Source organism: Idiotropiscis lumnitzeri, chromosome 7 (genome assembly GCF_059441095.1).
Source record: "Idiotropiscis lumnitzeri isolate Australia: NSW breed Sydney's pygmy pipehorse chromosome 7, RoL_Ilum_1.0, whole genome shotgun sequence".
Taxonomy (NCBI): domain Eukaryota; kingdom Metazoa; phylum Chordata; class Actinopteri; order Syngnathiformes; family Syngnathidae; genus Idiotropiscis; species Idiotropiscis lumnitzeri.
The window spans coordinates 14,971,649-14,993,054 of record NC_142397.1 but is presented as its reverse complement, the minus strand read 5'-3'; the positions used below and the strand labels follow the sequence as shown (position 1 = coordinate 14,993,054).

Below are 21,406 nucleotides of genomic sequence, written 5' to 3'. Positions count from 1 at the left end.
TTCCAAACCACGAGTTGTTTTGATTTCACTGCAGTTATTTCGTGGAACTGCCCACTGTGATTTCAGCCATGACATGTAATCTGCCCCAGGCCCTTCAGAATCAGTACAGAACAGATCAAGAGAGTCCCCAGAGGGAGCGGTCTCCAGCACCCCCTCCAAGAAATAGCCAGGACCCGCCGGCCCATCTGAAGGCGGAGATAGGTTAACCTCTCATCCACTGGGGTGAAGCCCAATGTACAAGCCTCTGTCCGTGGGCAACTCCATAGTGGAAGCGTGTCCAATCGCTCTCGAGATGATCGTTACCAGAGCCCACGCCATGTGCCGAGGTGGGTCCGACTATACCTCGTCAGAACTTCCCTTCTCAGCTGGAGAGGTGGCATTCCACATGGAGCCAGCCTCTGTAGCCGAGGTGGGACTGCCAAGGACCCTCCACCAGCCGCTCTGTGCAACCGACCTCCTTGGCCCCTCCCACAGGCGGTAAACACATTGGAACAGGGGCCCACGTTGCCTCTTCGGGGTGTGCCCGGCCGGGCCTCATCTGTGCAATGAGCCTGCAGGCCTGGCTACAAAGAAAGGACACCGCCACCCGTGTCCGGGTTAGAGAAATCGACATCCAGATCTCATTCATCATAAGAGGCCTTTGAGCTGTTTGGTCCCTCACCTACCATCTTTTTGCCATGGGTGACCCTGCCAGCGGCCCTAAAGCTCAGACAACTTCATTCCTAGGATCATTGGGGCACAAAAAAATCCTCTACTACGATAAAATGATGGCTCAGATTGGAAAATGTTTTTTTTTCATATACAACCAAAAAAGGAGGGCACTTTAGCGTCGTATTTTGGGCTGAGTTCAGTGACAAAAGAACACACATAACGAACACACGTGCCACATGGACTTCTCATTCTGTCAAGGCCACGTTATCTGGTGGCGCTTTTTTTATTGTCAGAAGCTAGATGATGTCACTTCTAAGCCATACACAGTAAAAGGACCACAACTCCCTGACGACTATTTGACTTTCCTTCAGCTAACGTTCGTGCTACTGTAATAGAAATAAATAAAGCATATAATAATAGATAAAATAAATACAAATATACAACAATAAATATAAAAGATTTAAAAACAACCCCAAAGACCCATTCAATTAGTTGACAAAGAAATGATGTTCTATGTAATAAAAATGTACATAGTTTTGTTTTTTAAAAACTTTTGTTTTTTCATTAAGTTTTTGTTAACAATAACCTAATCTGCACATAAAGCATTAATCCATTTAATAATCATCATCTTTAGTGGGTAGAATGTATTTTATTTAAGTATTGACTCTGAACTTTTGAAGTTTATTTTTGTTCCTAGAATTGTGACGTGATATTAAGAGATGGATTAAATTGACAAAGTGCCTATTGTAGCCTTTCCGTGTGCATGAGGCTATAAATGTTTATTATTTTTGTTGACTAAGCAAACGTGTGCTGGTATGTCACAGGAACGTGTATTCAAATGATGGCAATCTTGCATTGATGACGTATAGCCGATCTGTACATTAAAGCTTTTAAATCCACATTTTTCCAATCAGATTGTAATTTGAGGGTACGTTATATATTCCTTTGCTTTATAACACACCTTGAATTTTGATGAGAGGCTGGAAAAAGGATTATTTTTGAAAATGTAGTGAACTGCAATCTGAATCAATTGGGATCAAATTATCATATGACTGAATCGAAATAAGTCTTCAATTTTATAAAAAAATATTTTGAAATGAAAATCGATGCTCAATTTTAATCAGGAAAAGGAAAATTTTATTTGGGCATAATAAAGAAAAAATACTGACAAATTTGGTGAAGCCTATTTAAAATAAACGAGGGAAAAAACGTTTGCTGATTTTCAATGGATAAATAATGTCATTTATATTTTCAAGGACTCATAAATGACTTCAACACTCAATTTCACTTCACAACTGAACGGGGAGCCCATGAGTACAAATATTTTTTTCTTACGTCTGCATCAAGAGAACACAGTGTTGTCCATACAGATATCAAGGTGCCTTTTATTAGACGATGATCCAATATCATGAAGTCAACATCAGCATCCCTCTTTACAAAAGACGTTAAAATTCAAACATTTTGGGTAAAAAAGTCATTTTGTACAGCCAACCAGAGAGAAAACCTGACATGACCCGAATCAAATTCATTCATCATCATCATGGGGGTAAAACATGACGCATTGAAATTATTTATATTCTGTAACACGGAGGTTGACGTAAATGGTATTCCTCATGGCAAATACAGTAAATACAATAGATTCATATATTAAGATCTGTTGTTTACAAAATAAAAGATGCAAAATACATATGACGGACAAGTATTATCCACAGCGTTGGCTTTCAGCTAAACACACCCTCGTTTTGCGCAACCAATCCCGAGCAAAATAGGATCTTTTGCCTGGTCAGCTTCATGTTGATGGGTGCTTTCTTTGGTTATGATGGGTTTTTATATGACCTTATACTGCTGCTAACCGGAGAGGTTGCAAGTGTCAACAAAAGAGACTATCACAGGAAGATGAGATATTCTACTGCCGTATATCTGGACTGCATTTACGTCGGTTATCTTGAGGACAATATGAAAGAAATGGTGCCATTGGCTGTAACCTTTTCAACTGGGAAGAAGCTGAGACTCAAAGCCAACTGGCACTTAAGCTCATGCATACTGTATATTTGTGGCGCGTTCCACGAGATGGAAAGTCTAATGGATTTCATTTGAAAAAGCACATTTCCAGAGGAGCACTCGATTGAAGGAGGACAGACGAGCTGCAGAACTCCTCCTTTGCGCGGGGAATATCGAGTATGGGCAACAGACGTAGATAGAATAGAAAAAAAACCCGCAGGGCATTAAGGAGAGTAACGTGGGTCCTTTTAGAAAGAAAAACTGCTTCATGTTGCCAGGTCTGATCATTATGGAGTGTTAGGACCGCTGAAATGTGACAGCAGTTAAACAGCAATTGCGATATAACACATGTAAAGCTCACCCACTGGAGTGTGGGAATAAAAAAAAGAGCTTTGTATTAAAACGATCGTTGGATATTATGCCCTGGGAGTGTGACGCTTGTGAACACAAGTCATGTCCACAAAAAAGTCAGTCCGGGTCTCTAACGTGAGATTGCGCAGACACGGCACACCAATATGTGAATCGCGAGCTTTGGAGCAACCACAGTACACTTCAATGTGGTCATGGAAATAAAAATAATCATAAACACGCAAAGCCTTTGAAACTGGTCATACTCTGGCCATTTGGCTAAACCATGGTCTCAGTTTTGGATCGCTCTCCATCTAACTGAAGCGTTCTTGTCTTTTGAGCCTACAAGAACATTTGGGGACCACCAGAGACCTTTTCTGTGTTTACACAAATATCTGCAGGTTACTTTAGAGTGTTTCAAACCAAACAGCAAGATTTAAAGAGAAGCCGATGACGGTCAAGCTATATGTCTTTCAAAGAGGCCGCCGTGAGCTGGACCGGGTCCCAGCCTGGAGCCGTCGAAGCTCCCGCATTACTGGAACAAGATCTTTCCCTCGCCCTCCCTCTTTCATGTTTAGTGAACGGCCCGCTGAACGTCAATCCCAGCTCCCGCCCGCCCGCTGTGCTCGGACGTCCGTGCCAAGCCTCATCGCTGGCCCAGCTGGCACCGCCCCAATCATGTCGATTTGCTATAATCATCTTAGGTCATCGCGAGCTACGGGGGGGACAGAACAGCCAAGCGAGGCTGACTACTGGATGCATTTCCTCGGAGCTGGTTTTGAACACTGCCACGTGCTCAAAAAAGTGTGCGAACATCGTAAAGATACCGAATCAGGTTTCAGTAAGAAAAGGAGACCTGTCGTCTCACTCGCGGTCATAGGCCATCTGCCGCAGCTCCCAGCTTGGATGTCAGCGACCTGACGCGTGTCGCGTGTGAGTGTCAGTGTGTGCAAGAAGGCGTCGTAGGGGAGGAATGGGCAGGGACTTACAGAGGTTAATGGTAAATCAGCCAAACCAAAGTCACACACTCACCCACTACAACCCCCTAACACCCTCCCCGCCCTCCCCATCCATTCACCCAACCCTCTCCCCTTCTGCTGCGCTCGTGTCCTGGCGGGCTTGTCGCTCAGTCCCAGCCGTTGTCCTTGATCATGTGGGCCAGCTCGATGATGAACTTGCCCTCTTTATACTTCTGACTGCTCTCAAAGGCATGTTCCTGGAGGGTGCGGCAGAGGACAGGACAGGACAGTTTAGCGCACTAGAAGGTCGGTAAAAAAAGTCGTCACAGCCATGTTCAAAGGTAGGTTTGTGTGATTAAAAACAATGCGACCAAGATTAATTAATTCTAAACTTTTGCCGCCGTTCATGTGGACTAAAACATGTAAACACTGTAAAATCTTGTGAATAACACTCATTTACTTGCCAAAAAAAAAAGGATCTAAAATCGAGGGGACATATTAGACAGGGAGCTTAATAAGAACGGAAAATTGTTCACATTGTTTATCAGTTCACTCGTACTTAGGCAGTACCTAGGAGTTGCGGAACAAAAAAAAAAAATAGGACCACTAATTTATAGCGCAGTTCATACATAACATAACGCAATATGTTTCATATACTGCAATTTAAAGTGCAAAATTTAAAAGCTGTTAAAAACAGAGTTAAAGAGATTTTAAAGTAAATTCAAGAAATAGAAAATAGCTTGCAAAAATTACTCAAAGAGTGTACAGTGCACAAAGATTTTAAAATCTATGAAAAGTACTAATTTGAAAGACTTTAGTCAGAGGTATGGGAAAAGAGCACATATATTAAATTGGATTTAAAGGCATTAACAATTTATTGGTAAGTTTTAAATCTTTATTCATTCATCTATTATTCACTCTGATAATAGAGGATACCGGCAAACCAGGAGTACAGAAAAAAAAAAAAGATTTTTAAGGGTGATTGTGTCATACTATACACGGGTGCACGTTATTAACAGGAATCTACAGTAAAAGTCATTTTCAAGAGGTAAAAAAAATTAAATAAAATGAAAAAAAATAAACGGATATAATTGCACAAGTGTGCACACCCTTTAATAACTCCGGCATGGCCGTCAAAATTAAACAGTCACATTCAAACTCATGCTATATGCAAGTCAGCACCGGCCACTATAAAGTGCCTCTCATTAACGCCAATTAAGTTCAGCTGTTCTAGTTGGCTTTCCGACTTTCTTTTCGGTGCTTTCCAGCAGAACCTAGAAAGTTTTGTACCAACAACCAAAGTTGAAGCGTTACCTTGGTTTCATTCTGCCAGAGCAAAATTGCCCAACACACAAAAACTGAGAAAAATCAAAACAGTTAATCAGAGGCTGCTGACTCCAATTTAACTTGCATTTGAATCCCAGTTCGAAGAAGGTGTACATACATATTTTTACATCTTTACTCAGAACAGTCACTCACAAGCCAACAGATGAAAGTACAGAACCAAATTGTATCTGACTTGGATGCGTTATAGTTCTTCGGGGTTGAACTTTGTGTGTGTGAGTCTGATATTATTTTGTGAGCTATAAAATGTCTTTCTATGGTTTGATGTGTGGCATATTAAGTCTGAGCCTGCTCTATTTCTTTCTATGTTTGCTTCTATGTAGTGCTGACTCAAGTAAGAAACTGTGCACACATTTTATTTTTGTATCGAGAGACATGTTTCAATATATAGTACGTATGTCGCTACTGTATTTTAGATTCAAACATGTCGTTTAATAAGAAAAAAAATGAGGTGGACAGTGAACTTTCTGTACTTACTATATTACTAATGACTCCCTCTTTATGAAAAAAAAATAGTTTTCCAAAGGATATAAACGACACTCGTGAGAGTTGCTCATGATATTGAAATGATTTCAGCCGACAACAGCATCACAATCGGTAAATGTGCTGAATCGTGTAGCCTTCAATACACATTCAACCTTGAACACTGCGGATACGATTGAGCTTTTAATGCTCGGGATCGAGAGGAGAGAAGTTGGCATTATGCAGTGGATCTCTCAAAATTCAACACTTCCGTTGAACTTGAAGGGGATATTTTCACTTCATTAGGTGCACTGGCAGGCCATCATGCTGGAACAGAAAAAGACATCTTAAACTGTTCCAACAGAACGTCACATGAAGATATGGTAACGCAATAAGACCAACTCCTGATTGATTAATTAATTAGGTGGCATGTCCCTATTCTTTAGCCCATATATTGTTTAATTGATTGTATCTCAATATATCAAAACATTGTGGTAAACTTGATCAATTCAGAAAATGATTTTTTAAAAATGAAAATATTACATAAATTCAAGTGTGAAATACCTATTTTTTAAAATAATTTTGATTATCATAACTTGGAGTTAGCAAAAGCCCCAAATTCTCCATTCCAAGAAATGTGATTAAATTATTTTCAAAATAGAAATTATGTCGGAATTGAAAAAAGTTTTTTAATTGAAATAGATCATATAAGAACTTGTCTACGACATTCTAATTTCAAGACATTTTTTGGGGGAATTGTCACAAAACTATGCCTTAAAATGAGGCCAGTTTGGAGCATGTCTGGCCAGTCATGTGATCATACTGAGGCACAATGACTGCTGCTTTCTAATCCGCTGACATTTTCATCCAGTCCAATGCCACAAATCCCCACCGCATTTAAAGATAGTATTGGTGTAGCAAGAAACCAAAACTAATTCCAGTAATCCCTCATTTTTCACAGTTAATGTAGACCAGAACCCCCTGCGAAAAGCAAAAAAACGTAAAATAGAGTACGTTTGCTGGTTTATTGCAGCCAATCAGCTCACGGGTTAACTCCACTTGGGCTCTCATTCCTCATTCTCACACCGGGAACCAATCACGCACCTTTTATGAGTACCCGTGGGTATGTACAAAGCCTCCAAGTCAATTTAGCTCTTTGAAACATGTCTCTCAACAATATGGCTGCTGATATGGCAGAATTTTTTTAATGAATATTTTGAAAAAACCCACAAAGCTCTGAAGCCGTAAAATGTAAAGCGTAAAGTGGTGAGGCAACACTGTAGACTGTACTGTAAATCAACAACCAAAAGTTCCAATTCTTTCACCATGTTTTGCCTTTGACTGTGTGGATTTGGAGTGGCACGATCAGATTTCTGGTATGTAAGGGCAGTGGGTCAAGGCCTCGCCGCAGAACTTTAATGACAGCAGAAAATCGACACAGCTGCAACTGATATGTATGTCATTACCCTCAACCCCCAATTAAGTACTATTACGTGTGTGTATGTGTGCAAGCGCTCGCCATGTGTTCGCCACCTTGTGGAGTCCGGACAGGAATAGAACCTCAGCCGAAAAAATAAGCACCCGTAAGCTTGATGAAGGAAAATGTTTATCCAGGGAATGTTACAGTTGGAGGTGAGGCCCAGGCAGACGGTCAATAGAGGCCTCTTGGGCGCCGAACAACAAGGATATTGTGTGCTTGTGCGGGTCCACCACCAAGAAATACGCTCACACGCCTTTTCGTGTAAATTCTCACCTCCATGTTGACAGTGTTCACCTCTGACACCCGCACTCAATCAGCTCTGCTGATACATGAAGGAAGATAACGTGCACTTCCTATTAAATTCCCTCTACACGGGACCTAAAATACCACTCACTCAAATATATGGGGCATATGTATTTGGTATTTTATTTGTATTTTGTCGAGTTGATTCTAACAGGCAAATTGTGCTCAAAGGCCACTTTGGATTTTAAAAACAGACCAGGTTATTCACAGATTAGGTGAAATAAAAAGTTTTCATAAGTATATATGCAAAATAGTTTCAGTACCGTATTTTCGCAGCCATAAGGCGCACTTTAAAGTCCTGAAACTCGTCCAAAAAAGCCAGTGCGCCTGAGCGCCCATTATGTGGACCAAGTGCACTGCTGGGCTGACTGCGAACATTATCTGCCTGCACACTGCTTATATAGAGAGCAGGTGGGCGTGGCTAACGACAGCAGGCGGACGTGAGAGGGGAGATGGGCGTGAATGACAACGCAAAGGCACGCCCCCAGTGCAAAGCAGCCCCCAATGCCCCTATATGGGCAAACGTGTCTGCTAGCTCTGTTGTTAGGGCTTTCGCGAAAGACGGCATCATGAGGAGCCGCACGCAGCAGCGACACGGGGAATCTGACAATGACGAGAGGGAACCTGCCGTGTTTGTGGGAGAACTTGCCCAGCTGTTTATTTCTGATACAGAAGACGATTTTGATGGATTTGTGGATGATGACTTATTAATAATAATGTGAGTACATTGTTAAATAGTTCAATAAAATACAACCAAACTCAGTTTTGCTCCTGTTGCTTTTTTAAAAACAGCTAGCCACGCTAGCCATGCTATCTTCTGTTTTAGTGTGCATGCATGTAAACTAAGGTATTGTATGGTAGGCTGGGAGGCGGAATTTTGCTGGGCCTACACTATTATGCTATTCACTTGATTTGGGGTGATCGTTTTAGTTTTTATGTAACACCGTGACCGCACATTGTTTGTTGATTAGTGACTTGCTCACACCGGCATTGTGTCGGCATCCCATCTGAGGGGCTGCGCGGCAACGAGACGGCGAGGCAGACTGATATTGACTCTCGTGTTTGGTGGAGAACGTGTCCAGCTGTTTATCTTGGATACAGAAGACAAGGACTTGGTGCATTTTTGGATGAGGACAACTTCAGCACGTTGTTAATAGCTGAAATAAAGTACCACCGAACTCCCGCTTCCATTTTAAAAACACGCTAGCGTGACTGAGCAGCCAGCGCGACTGCTCGGTTGCTCGGTTCTGTTTGCGCCCAATGAGACGGTGCGTTCTAGCTATGTATCAAATACAGAAATAGCACCCTCAACTGGTACTGCGCCCTTTGATGCGGCGCGTCTTTTGGCCGTAAAAATACGGTATTTTAAAAAATAATATAACAGTCATTTTTACATTTTTGTATTAAACAGTGTTCCGCAAGGCACCCCCGCAATAGGTGAATGTATGGTTGTTCCTCTTAATAAATGTAACTTTTAAAATGCAAAATTGAGAATAAATATTGAGCATCTGATTAAGGGCTGCATTGATAAATGAATGTGAGGAGAGATCGCTCTGCCTCTGACAGCGCACGAGGATGGTGAAACGTCGACTTAATAACTACTCTGCAGTTTTTCTTTTTATCTGAAAATGTCTTATCTTAACCATTCCCATTGTCGCCAAAAGGGACCATCCTGGTGGATTAATGAACCTTGTAAATTGTTGTTGGGCAAACCGAAAGTTAGTTACCATGACGAGCGCTGCTTCTTCTTCTGCTTCCAAAGAAGACAATGAAAAAATAACTTCCGGACTAAGTATGAAAGTAGAATAACGGTAGTCTTGGCAACTAACTTTTGTTTTGCACAACAACAATTTACAAGGTGCATTAATCCACCCAGATTGTACCTTTGGCTGCAATGCGACATGGTATTCTGGTAAACTATCTTAAGATAAAAAGAAAAAAAAATTTAAGACCACGTTTCATCACCCTCGTTCGCTGCCGGGGTGAAGGGAGTGCTCGCTCACATTAATTTCTTTGTACCGCTTGCAGTGGGCTCCGTTTTCTTTTTTTTGGGCCACTCTGTATAACTGAACGACACATTTGAACAACGTTTGGTCTTTATGAATGGCTTAAGTGAATCAGTGTGCTCGGAGTGTATTTCCAAACAAACCCAGGATGTGGGAACAGGGATTTGGAGAGCAAAGTGCTGTCTCGTGTTCATAGTTGCAGTTTCTGTAAAGCAAATTCTCCCCACATATTAATGAACATTTCCTACCTGGTCCGAATTAGAATGAGGAAAATAGCAAAAAAAAAACACAACCCCCTCCCCCCAAAAAAAACAGCAAGATAGTGAGGTACAACTGCAAAAGATGAAGTTATGGTCGCATGAGAAAATACGCAATAGGTTGAATCCGGAATAATTGAACCGCGAAGTAGCAACGGAACTCCGTATATGCATTAAACACCTAAGTCAAGGCATCACCCTGTATTTTACCTGCCGTAAGTGTGTGTCTCTAAGTGTGAATGTGAGTGTGTATAGTTGTTAGTCTATTTGTATAACTGTTATGTGAGGGCATTACTCTGGAGCGCTGGCATAGCTAAAGCTCGCTCAATTCTGGAATTTTGGCTCAAAGAGAAAAAAATGTAACATACGACGGCTTTATCACTTGAAAACTCATATGTTGGGGCACTTGTAAATCAAGGTATCATTGAATGTAAAATCCATGCATCCATCCATCAATTTTTATCCTCACAGGGGTCGCGGGGGTGCTGCAGCCTATCCCGGCTGTCTTCGGACAGTAAGCGGGCAACACCCTGAACTGCTTGCCAGCCAATCGCAGCGCACACAAAGACAAACAACCTACCAGCTCACACTTGGGGCCAATTTAGAGTGAGCCATTATCCATGCATGTCTTTGGAATGTGGGAGGAAATTGGAGAAAACCCACGCAGGTACAGGGAGAACATGCAAGCTCCACACATGAAGGCCGGAGCCAGAATTGAACCCCGCTCCTTTACACTGTGAGGCCATCATGCAAAAATTTATAGTGATGTTTTCCAAAAGGGGCCCTAGAAAATTGTAATTTCAATTTGTAGCATTAATATCTAGAAGCCTGGTGGCGACTTTACCCAAATTTGCACTAAGTCATAATTACAGTTCATATGTATATGAAAAACTCTAGGATATAAATATAAAACAATCAAATGAACAAAATAAAAAGTTTATTGTTGAGGTACAAGTTTTTGAATATCCTTCTTGGCGTATACACTGCATGTAGTTTTTTGGCACCTACAAACAAGATCCAAACAAAATTATAATTTTTTCCTGACTGTCTTTTCAGTCAGTGCTCAAGCGTTCATTAACTTGTCTGTTTCTTCTTTTTGCCATCTGCACCAGTTTATGTGATGAAAGCGGCAAAACGCACCGAACAAGTAAATATTACATGCTGGTTTTTTTAGCGCCAAATATTGAATGAATGGAACAAAATTTGATTATTGGGTCTTCTGTAAGAACACAGGAGAAGGAGTGCTCTGTGGATTTTGACAACTAAATGTATTTAGTTGTTGTTGCAAAAAGAATACTTAATTTAGTAAAAAAAAAAAAAAAATGACCAAACTTCAACTGAATGTTGCAATCTCTTGTTATCGCAATGCTGACTCAAAGGGCATCAGTGTATTCAAGTTAAATGTCACACTTTATTTCCAAGATGCCAAACAGCACTCCCAAAGATAAATAAAGATGCCTATTACTGAAGCCTGCAGGCAGCTTCACTGATCCCCGAATGAGGAGGTGGTCCGAATATAATAAGAGGTGCAAATAAAATTAGGACGTAGCTGTTAATCATCTCGCACCCTTTGAAGCGATTTGCGTGCTGTAAATCAGCCAAGGGCACTCACATATTTCCAGCCCAGGGTGGTCTTGCAGTTCTCACAGTAGATATCTGCCACAGCGTGCAGGCCAGTGAGCAGAACTCTCTCCTCTGCAGGACCACACCCCACGTTCACCCTGCAAGGCCAAGAATGGGTACAGAGAGAGAGACAGACAGGAGTGAGTTTAATTTGCTCTGTTTCATACAGAGTGTAATGTGTACAGAGTGAGTGAGTCACTCAATCCCACCCACTCGCTCTCAGAGCAGAGAACTGAGCTGCCTAGCATTGACTTGAACGGCCTTATTTTCTCACTAAAATCATCTGATAATAACGGGCCCCTGAGGCATGCCTGCTCCGTCTACACCACAGCTGAAAAACAAAAACAATGTGCCAACCTGCGAGAACAATATGCATCTCAAACTTCCCGAAATAACAGCGTATGGAAAATTGCTGTTCTCCCAAGGGTAGCGTGCATAGGAGCTCATTTCCGACCAGCCAAAGTTAAACCGATTGAAAGCAGATGGAGGGAACAAAGAACAAAAGACGGACACTCACACTGAGTTGAACAGGTAGGCTCTGCCCTGGCTGCCCTGGAACGACTGCAGAGGCAAGAAGAAAGCAAGATGAGTAGGCTGAGACACACACGCGCGCTTTCATATTGCTGGAATGGCATCACACAGAAGGTATTAATGAAAACAATCAAAGTTGTGCGGTTCCAGCTCATTTATCCGCTGCAATAGAAGGTCTTTGTGCGATAGGTGAGGACTGATTTCATTGCATGTGTAAAAGTTATCCATTCATAATACGACCCAATCATCATTTTAAAACACAATCCAGCCACAGGAAATACAGCAGAGAGGCAAATCTGCTCTGTATTTGTATAATTCTACTGTGCACAATATTCAAACATGGTAAATATTTGAAATGCTTGTAAAGGTGAAGCCATGCGAGTTGGAACATATTAAGCACATCTGTAACTCGGGTTCTTTTCCTTATTGGTAGTCATGGCGTTCAAATGCAATCCAGGTTCAACCACTGTTGTAAAATGAGTGAAGTCAATGCAGTGAGGTGCCGCCGCCCCCAACCTTGGAGATGAGCTCATCGTGGTTGGCTAGGTGGGCCCGGCAATGGATGCAGCTGTACGTTCGATGGCAGCTCGGCAGGTACGCCTGGAAGGTCTTGGAGCGCGTCATTCTGACCATGGGCGGAGTTGGCGGGCGGTGCAAGAAGGGACTGCCGGCCCAGGTCGGCTCACAAGGGAAGCACCGCAACACACAGGTGAGGGCCGTGGTGGGCGGTGGGTCGGGAGGCAAACACCTGTCAGCAGAAAGGAATAGGAGAGCACATGGTAGACATTGTAATGTTTGCTGCACTAACTGGTCTACTTGTTCTCCAAAGTGTTTTTTTTTTGCCATCAAAATACCATCCATTAATGAGTATATTGTATAGACATGGAATAATTTTCTCATGGAGTTGTTTGCTTTAATCTGAATTTTACCGGTCAGATACCAGGCAAACAAACTAAAATGTGTATCGCCACCCAATAGTTGGACATTATCTAGGTTAATTTCAATTAATTTGCTGAGAAAACATTGCGCTTGCTTATTTTGCCACATGAAAAAAAACAGGCCTAACATAATCAAGAAATCATGATCATATTCTTCACATTGATGACATACTATATATCCTGTTACATCACCAGCTGTTGTTAAATGTGCTATATAAATAAAGTTGCATCATGTTGTATTGTATGGTGTTGAATTTTTAGGTTAGAGTTTATTATCCAATCAGAATTCAGCTCGCTTATGTTGCCAGGCAGATTTTATAATACCAGTAGTATGCACTATTCGTCTGAGGCCTTCAGACACATTTGTTCTGTGTCTCAAGGGAGCTTTTACAGTCGGTAGACAATTGCGATAGCCAATCAGATCAACCGTTGATGACAGTAAGGCCTTCTCGCTAGCCTTACGTTGAAGGTGATGAATGCGGTTCGTGATTGGATACTCACTTGTGAGGGGGCAGCGCTATGCTGAACCAACACACCAGTAACTAGCGACCGTTCAAAAATCTCAAATATATTCTTGCTTTTTTAAACCACAATGGCCGAAGGGGGGAAAAGTGTGGATTTAATTGTAGATACAATTGCGAGGCCATTTTCAAGACGGACCTTTCAAGAGAAGCTAGGTCGTCCAATACTCACTCAGTACTGTGTAAGTGTGTTTATCCAGCCGTGGTGTCATAAAAGATAGTATTATGAGAGGGATTTATTCAAGTAGAACTAAGTAGGACTTCACTGAAGTCCCATGTGCGAAATGCACGGCCCGCCACTGGATAACACAAAATTCACTTATTTAGCTAAATGGTAAATATCACACTAATATCAATATCATTAAAGTCAACATCCTTATCGCATATCATACATTTTTCCCAATATTGTGCAGCTAGTAGCCCCTAGATCGTTCTGGCCATCCAGTGAAATGCTGAAAAAAGGTTGCGTTTTCAAAGCATTGAGAAAGCGTGGAGAATGTTCAGTGAAATCATGCGCAACTGTCATGTTGTATATCTAAATAAATGCCAACAAATAGTATTGAAATGGTTTTCAAATAGTGTTCATATGATTCTTTCAAGAAAAGGAGAAGTTGGGTAAAAACACAAATCAAGTTTTTTATCCCCTAAGTTTCAAGCTGAAAACAACTCCTTGCAGACTCAAAGTTATTTCCATACCTCCTCCCCCAACAGCTGGTTTGGGGTGTTTGTCCACAGTTGCAGGCACACTTCCCATTTACCCAACCAATATAGGCAGGAAAGCTAGCTCACATAGAAGTCTAGCATGAGGCCGCAGAGTTAATCTTCTTAGCCTAACACAACTGTGAGCCTCATGCTGAACTCGCTGCATGATACCAAATAGACCAAGCTCTTAAAATACTTGTGTTGCTTGCCTGGGTGGCTGAGAAGATTAGTCAGCTGGTCAGGACTGCTCCATGGGTTTGGGAGTTTCTAGACAAATTTGCATGCAAAACCACATAGTTTGCTCCTGTCAACGCTTTCACAAGATATATAATTCCAATTCCAAGCAGGCAGTCCATTTGCCAAAGGACAAATGTAGCAAAGGTGAAAGGTTATTTGCATCGGCAATATATGCCAAGCCATTGGGTGGCAACCATAGGCAGGGTACACACAAATTCTTACCCAAAGGCAACTAGGATCGAGCTAACTCGGAGGAGTCATGCCATTTCACTTAATACAAAACTCTATAGCGACTTTGCATTTTGGTCATTTCAGCACACTGAGACAATTGGTGCCGGCCTCTCGCATAAGATTTTTCCAGGAGCGCTGTCCCGTGTTTAAAGCGCAATGATACGCAGGATGGGCACATGCAGCCAACTGCCACGCACCGCAGTGTGAGTTAACTGATGTCCCCCAAATAATCAGAGAGCTGAATTTATTTTCTGTAGCTCAGCACTATGTTTGTTTGCCTCTTCCACTAACACTTCCGATTCCATCATTTCTCACTCCATGTTGCTCTTGCTTTGCCAAATACTCCGTGGAGAAAACCATCAGAGCTACCAAAAGTGTCCAACTTAAAAGCTGTCTCCACCAATACTGCATAAGTTTCCAATAGTATCTTAATAACCTGTTTGAGTAATTTAACATGTAATTTAGCACTTGCTATTCAGGATCTTGGCAAAAGATTGCAATCTTAGGAGACACACAACACATCCACAAACAGTGTGCGCAATCTGTTAGAATGAACACAAAATTTAGCACCTGCAATTTGGGATCTTAGTAAATGTTAGCAGCATTACATGGGAAAATGAGATGGGTTGATTTTTTTCCTGTAGTCAAACTAGAAAATGAAGTCAAACCTATCTGATACAAACAGAATCATCGAAGTTTCATTGGCTAAGTAGGAAAAAAGAAACTCAGTTTTAAAAGAGCCGTGTTGTTCCCCAGTGTTACTCCTGATGAGGTAGCAGAGCAGTCATTGAAATCTAACTCTATGCCACTAACGACAGTCACAACGAGCTGCACCATTTGGTGTCTAACTTCCTGTCGGCCTTTACGGAACCATCTGGAAAAAAAAAAAAAAAAAAAAAAAAGCTTTGAATGGTGAGACGGCTGTGAGTCAAGGAGAAGTAGAACTAGAAAAGAAAAGCTCTTTTATGGGTCTAATGAAATAAGATTGTTTTTAATTTTGTCCAGAAGCTGCAAATGGTTGTACGAGTGAAGGGAGCGGGGATATACTTTGTATAAATATAATTAAATAAAGCTGTGAGGCATGGCCTTTTTGCTTTTGTCTGGCAGCTGAGTGGGATTGGGGCACAAAGCGATCCTCAGTACAGATGTCAGTTAACCCCAACCTCCCACCACCACCACACACGCACACACACACACACACACACACACACACACACACCCCCGCACACACACGCACACACACGCGCGCACTCACACAGGCAATGACAAAACATGTCAGTTTGAGAGTTGCGCAGCAACAACGTAAAAACATTTAATGCTTCATTGGAGATTTAATTTACCTTATTTTTCAGACTATAACTTGTTCTGCAGTCCCAGTCAAAAAAAATGCATTATAAAGAAGAAAAAAAACATATTTTTATGTTGCTCAGGAGTAAAGGTTGCATTTTGGGGGGAAATATATTGAACAAAACCCGAGACCAAGAACTGTAGCATTCATACTTCTGAGGTATGATTAATTTCGGGTATGACTTTATGTATTAGAGCCCTATCTGACCACTACGTATCTTTAGCTCAAATCGTAATAGTAAATAAGCTCAGCAATCATCAGAAATGTGATTTGGTTGCTTTGTGACGTGCCTCCCATTGGAGCAGTTCCAGGCATGTCCAGCTGGTAGAGCACCCGAGGGTAGACACACAATACACTGCTCAATGCCTCCGACTCCCTGAGGAGGAGCTATAAAACATTGCTGGGGAGATGGGACACCTGGACCTAATCCAAGTCAGAATCTTCACATTGTATCATAACGACAGTTTTCCAGTGTCATAGCATTGTCATGGCTCACTTTTACATGGTTCACAATCGCAAACTATGAAAGGAGACATCCGCATCTATACGTCTGTTTGTTTATGTCTTAGACCCAGTAGGAAATCTGTTCTGGTTCTGAACTGAAAGGATTTGGAAAATGAGGCAATGGAAAAAAAGTGGATGGCTCTTCAACCGAGTCTAATGTGTTCTCACAAAATCAATGCCACAACTTGGCAAAGGATATTTTGATTCAAGATGGTTACATGCAGGTAAGAGTTAAATAGAGTTGAAATGCACACGAACCATCCACTAGTAACACTAGTTGAAATCTAGTTTGTTCACGGCGGCGGTTCTGTCTCATGAAAATAAGCAACTGCTCTCTAAGATGGTCCTCTGCAATGCATAGTTAGGCTTTCGTTATCATGATGACCAATAGCAAAGCCATCGTGACTCTTAGGCGAGCCCAAACCGTCATTTAGGTAAGTAAATAAATTTTGCAGGCCAATTCATAGTTCAAATGCATTGTTGAAGCAGCAATTTTGTTTGACATGCTACGGTTGAAGTGATACGACACATACGTCACTAAATGATTTGGAGTGAGGCAGTGGCAGATGTAATCAAAGATGAAAGCGGTGGCTGCTGTCAAACAAAGAGCCTTACTGTGCGATATTAGTGTTTGTCCATTTTCTATTATTGTCTATTTTGTTCCCCCCCGCTTGTGCTCTCCTTTTCTAAAGGCCTTGCCGCACAATTGCATTTGTTTTTCCTGCACCGCCACTGTCTATTCATCAGTCCTAGCGCGCGTCCTTTGAGGTCACCGCGCTGGCCGTTCTGGTCATTTCGGAGTGTCATCACAAAGAGCTACGTGCCATGAGTCTCACCAGCCGAAAGGGCCCTTGTATATCCCAACAAAAAAACCTTTGTTATATAACCCACTGATGCCACCGCCGCTGCCGTTTGTGACGACGATCGGGGCAAAGCGAGGGATGCGAGTCAGACGGGGACAGAGAGGGAAGTAGAAGTGTGCATCGAACGCTGCGCACGAGCTGCACCCACGAGCTGCAAATCAGCACTCCACCTACTTTCATCGTGTTCCCCATTCGGTGTTACCCAGGCCAGCAGCATACAGAAGAATGACATCACTTAGCCTGGCGGCATATCAAATACCACCGATTGGGCATAGCTACGAAATCCCAAAAGGATGTGTGTTATGCTTTCTCTGACTGTCTACATTTTGTGCAACGTGATGAGAAATCTATTTTCTCAGAGAAATGTGGGAAAGGGATATTATCTTGTAAGCATAATTCACCAAAAATAAATGGAGAGCTATGGCGAAACCAGACATGTTGTATGGTTTATCAACAGCAGCAATGACCCGAAAACAGGAGACAGAACTGGAGATGTCCGAAGTAAAGATGATGAAATTCTCTTCGAGGATGTGCAGGATCGGAAAAACAGACTGGCAGTATTGGAGACAAAGCGAGAGAGGAGAGATTGAGATACAAAAGTTTGGACGTAAACAGAGGAGGGGCAGTGTGCATCGGAAGAAGGATGCTAGAAATGGAGCCGGTTTATGCAAGTACTTACACTCCAGTACAGTGCTCCTCGATACCAAGTACGCTGATACTTGATAATGCAATTATGATGAAAATATTTGAACTGAAGTTATACATAATCACACCATCACTTCTCGTTGCTGTTTATAAAAAGTTACGAAGATTGTTATGTATTGAGACATAAGAAAGCACTGATTTAATGAGCCATTCGCAGTGTCACTCTACAGGTCTGTGTGTATTTAGATTTGCCTGGCTTCATCTTTGAGATTATAAAAATATGATTGGCTGGGCCGGGGAGCGGGGGTGGCGCTCAAGAAACTATGTCCTTGCTGGAAAGCCCTCCGCCACAGTTCGCATGGAGAAGGGCCGCCTCCATGACTGCCTGAGCAGATTTCATCATCCATTTTCAGAGCATTATTTGGAGTCGGCTAAAAGTGCCGTCATAAGTGTTTGCCTCAAAGTATCTCTATACTGTGCACATGGCTATAAAAAATGTGTCAGATTGATGACATGGTATCGGTGTCATTGTATCGTAGAACATTTATTTAGAATGAGCAAAAGATGTATCGTATTAGTGCATTTCTATACAAAAGAGGTTTTTATGAACGTGGCCATGTGCAGAGTATGTTATGTGTAAGAGTAGAAGCTGCAGAGGATATATACTGTGTCTATGTAATTTTGTTTAAACATGTAGAACTCTAATGTGACTATGTTTTGTATGTTTTTTTTTTTGTGTTTGTCTTAAAGCACTTCAGGGGACACGCATTGGAAATTAGCATTAGCTAGAAACGCTATACACATTTGTATTTCAGTTTTCTATGTTTTAGCTTCTGTTGTTGAATAAACTTGAAGAAAGGACAGGGAGCAATGGAAAGAACAAATAGAATTAAGCCCAAAGGGGAAGAAGATACAGCATAATAAAGTACAAAAATGATTCCCATCATACATTGGAAAGAGGTGTCCCAAAGTTGACGCGATTAAACTTTGTACTGGCTAATGTTCTAGCCATACAGTATCTCACAAAAGTGAGCACACCCTTCATGACATGTATGACAGTGTAAGAGCCATCACATTAAATGTGACACAACTCTTCCTTATTAACACCTGAGAAAGTGTAAATGGCTAATTGGGCAACAATATGAACATTTTAACTGAAGGCTACCCTCGTTATGTTGGCAGCAGTTTAGACATTAATGACTGCCTGTTGAGTTACTTTGATGGGACAGTGAGTTTACAGTTATTATACAAGCTGTACACTGACCACAAAATGTCATTTCTTTGGCGAACACACATAAATTATTGACAAAAATAAGAGGGTTGTGGCTCACTTTTGTGAGCTACTGCAGGCCTTTGCAATCATGATGATACTGTTGTTAAAACATCAGATCATATGCATACTCTAATGAAGACATGATCAAAAAAACACTTGAACAAGGCTGCAAGTTTTTAGGCAACATAAAACTTGTGGAGCCTTTCAAACCGTTTCGGAAAAGCCGGACCCAAACTTGCACAGGAAGACCTATGCGTCACCAATGGGTGTTACATGCATCCATCCAGCCATTATCTGAACCGTTTTATCCTCACGAGGGTCGCGGGATCAATGTTAAAGCTGCACATCAATCAAAACACAAAAAATGTGAATAGGAGGGGACGCTGAAGGATTGCACTGTGTGTGTATCTTTGTGTGATGCCTACTGTATGAATCAGGTCACAGGCAGTGGCACACTTTATCTGGGCCAGAACTTTAGCCACCACACGGAGCCCAGATGGCAGGGATGCCTGAGCTCAGCAATCCTGTGCGCGCGCGCACACGCACGCAGGCAGTCATACAGACACACACACTGCCATCCGACACTGACTTGAAGCTCTGCAGTGACCTGGTAGGTCACGTGAAGGGGTTATAGGCTCACTTGCATCGATCACGTATGGTCGATGCAATGCAGCGACAAAAACGGCCGCGTGCACGCGTACTGTGGCGCACGCGCTCGGGACAGACGCCACAAAACAACATGTGGGGATGAAGTGGGTGACAGTGTAAAGCTCGCTTAAAAGTCAAAGTAAATCAATGCCTAGGAAAGGCACCAATAAATAAATAGTACGTGAAGGGGAAGATCTTAGTGCTGACTTTGTTGATAAATAATCAAGTACTGTCTACTTTACGAACTGACATCGACACTGCAATAATCTACACAAAATAACAGTGATTATATGCAGTGTGTAACAAGAAATATACTAAAGTGACAACAACAACAACGCGTAGCAATTAGTTTTACCTTTGTGGGGGAGAAAAGGGGACCTACGCGTGGCCTGAAAAATGTCGCACCTCCTTGTTTTCTTCGTGGCAAGGCCAATTTTAAGCGTTCATTGGCTCTTCTTCACGGGCAAAAACGTGCTGTCGTCTTCTTGTCTTCTCGTCTCTTGTCTCTGCTCCTCTGGGCCCAGGCAAGTCGTGCAGAGACGTAATGTTTTGACGCGCAACGATGCCCAGCACAGTTTGGAGGAGGAAAGTAAAGAGTGTGGACACTGCCAGCCGGAGCAAGATGGTACCCTTCTCTTGACGGCCGCCTTCGCTGTAAACATTAAAACACCCGAACCAAAACAAAAAAGAAAGAACGAAAATAAATATTCGGTATTGTATATTCACGATACTATATACACACTATAAAATTGCAATTTTTTTATATCAATATTAAGAAAATCATTGCAGTAACGCTTGTAGTGTGTAAACACTAATGCAAAGACAGTGATTTCACGCATGCGATGTGGCTAGAGGAGCGTAAAGTCAGATTCGATACATGATGATACAGGAATTGGACATATAGCTGGTAAGGTAACAATTATCATGTTCTTACTGTGCCAATAACGTATTTATGCATGTATTGCATATCTCTACCTTGTAAACTGAACTCGTCAAGGAAATGCTTCCGTTCATGATGCCAAACACAAAATGATTGGTTTTATTTCAATGAAAGCTCAACGGTGGAAGCCTATAATGCTGAATTGTATCTCACATCTCTCGTGGTGTATATGTAAGCCATAAAATTTGAAAACTTTCATTTAAAACGTAAGCGACTGAGGTTCATCTTTCCGACTTGGCTGTGAGATCTTTGGCGAGGGATGAACTGAATAATGATTGGCATGCTGACAGGCCAATCATTTAAGTGAAACAGCATAGCAACACTGCAATCATTGGTTCAGAGACAGCTCAATAACGACAAGTTCACTGACTGCGGGTACACGCTTTACCGAATGGTCTAGAAGACGAAGTATTTAGATATTTAAGTGATTTATAAAGAATCGTCTTTTCATGTGTTAAATATTACGTTTCATGAAAAAAAGGCAAAACGTGGTACGCATTAATCCCACATCAGTACTTTAACCTACGTACTCTCAAGACTTTGCGACAACAAAACGCAACTCTGTCTTCCCCTAGTGGCGAAACGATTATA

General features: G+C 41.8%; 1 protein-coding gene across 1 annotated transcript; it reads right to left on the bottom strand.

Annotated features, from left to right (window-relative positions):
• Positions 1-2,018: 2,018 nt before the first annotated feature.
• Positions 2,019-20,463, bottom strand: ypel2b (yippee-like 2b). The gene is made up of 5 exons (XM_088300884.1): positions 20,231-20,463; positions 12,482-12,713; positions 11,952-11,995; positions 11,424-11,532; positions 2,019-4,216 (listed from the first exon to the last, which is right to left on the bottom strand). The coding sequence occupies exons 2-5, from the start codon at positions 12,596-12,598 to the stop codon at positions 4,127-4,129; spliced, it is 360 nt and encodes a 119-aa protein (XP_088157010.1). The 5' UTR covers positions 12,599-12,713; positions 20,231-20,463; the 3' UTR covers positions 2,019-4,126.
• Positions 20,464-21,406: the final 943 nt, after the last annotated feature.

Bases quoted from the DNA above. Each gene is read 5' to 3' on its own strand.
- ypel2b (XM_088300884.1), bottom strand. From the start codon at position 12,598: ATGGTCAGAATGACGCGCTCCAAGACCTTCCAGGCGTACCTGCCGAGC. The intron at 11,533-11,951 runs GTGAGTGTCCGT...TTGGCCTTGCAG, and splicing joins GCCTACCTGTTCAACTCAGT to GGTGAACGTGGGGTGTGGTC. The intron at 4,217-11,423 runs GTGAGTGCCCTT...CGCACCCTCCAG, and splicing joins CCACCCTGGGCTGGAAATAT to GAACATGCCTTTGAGAGCAG.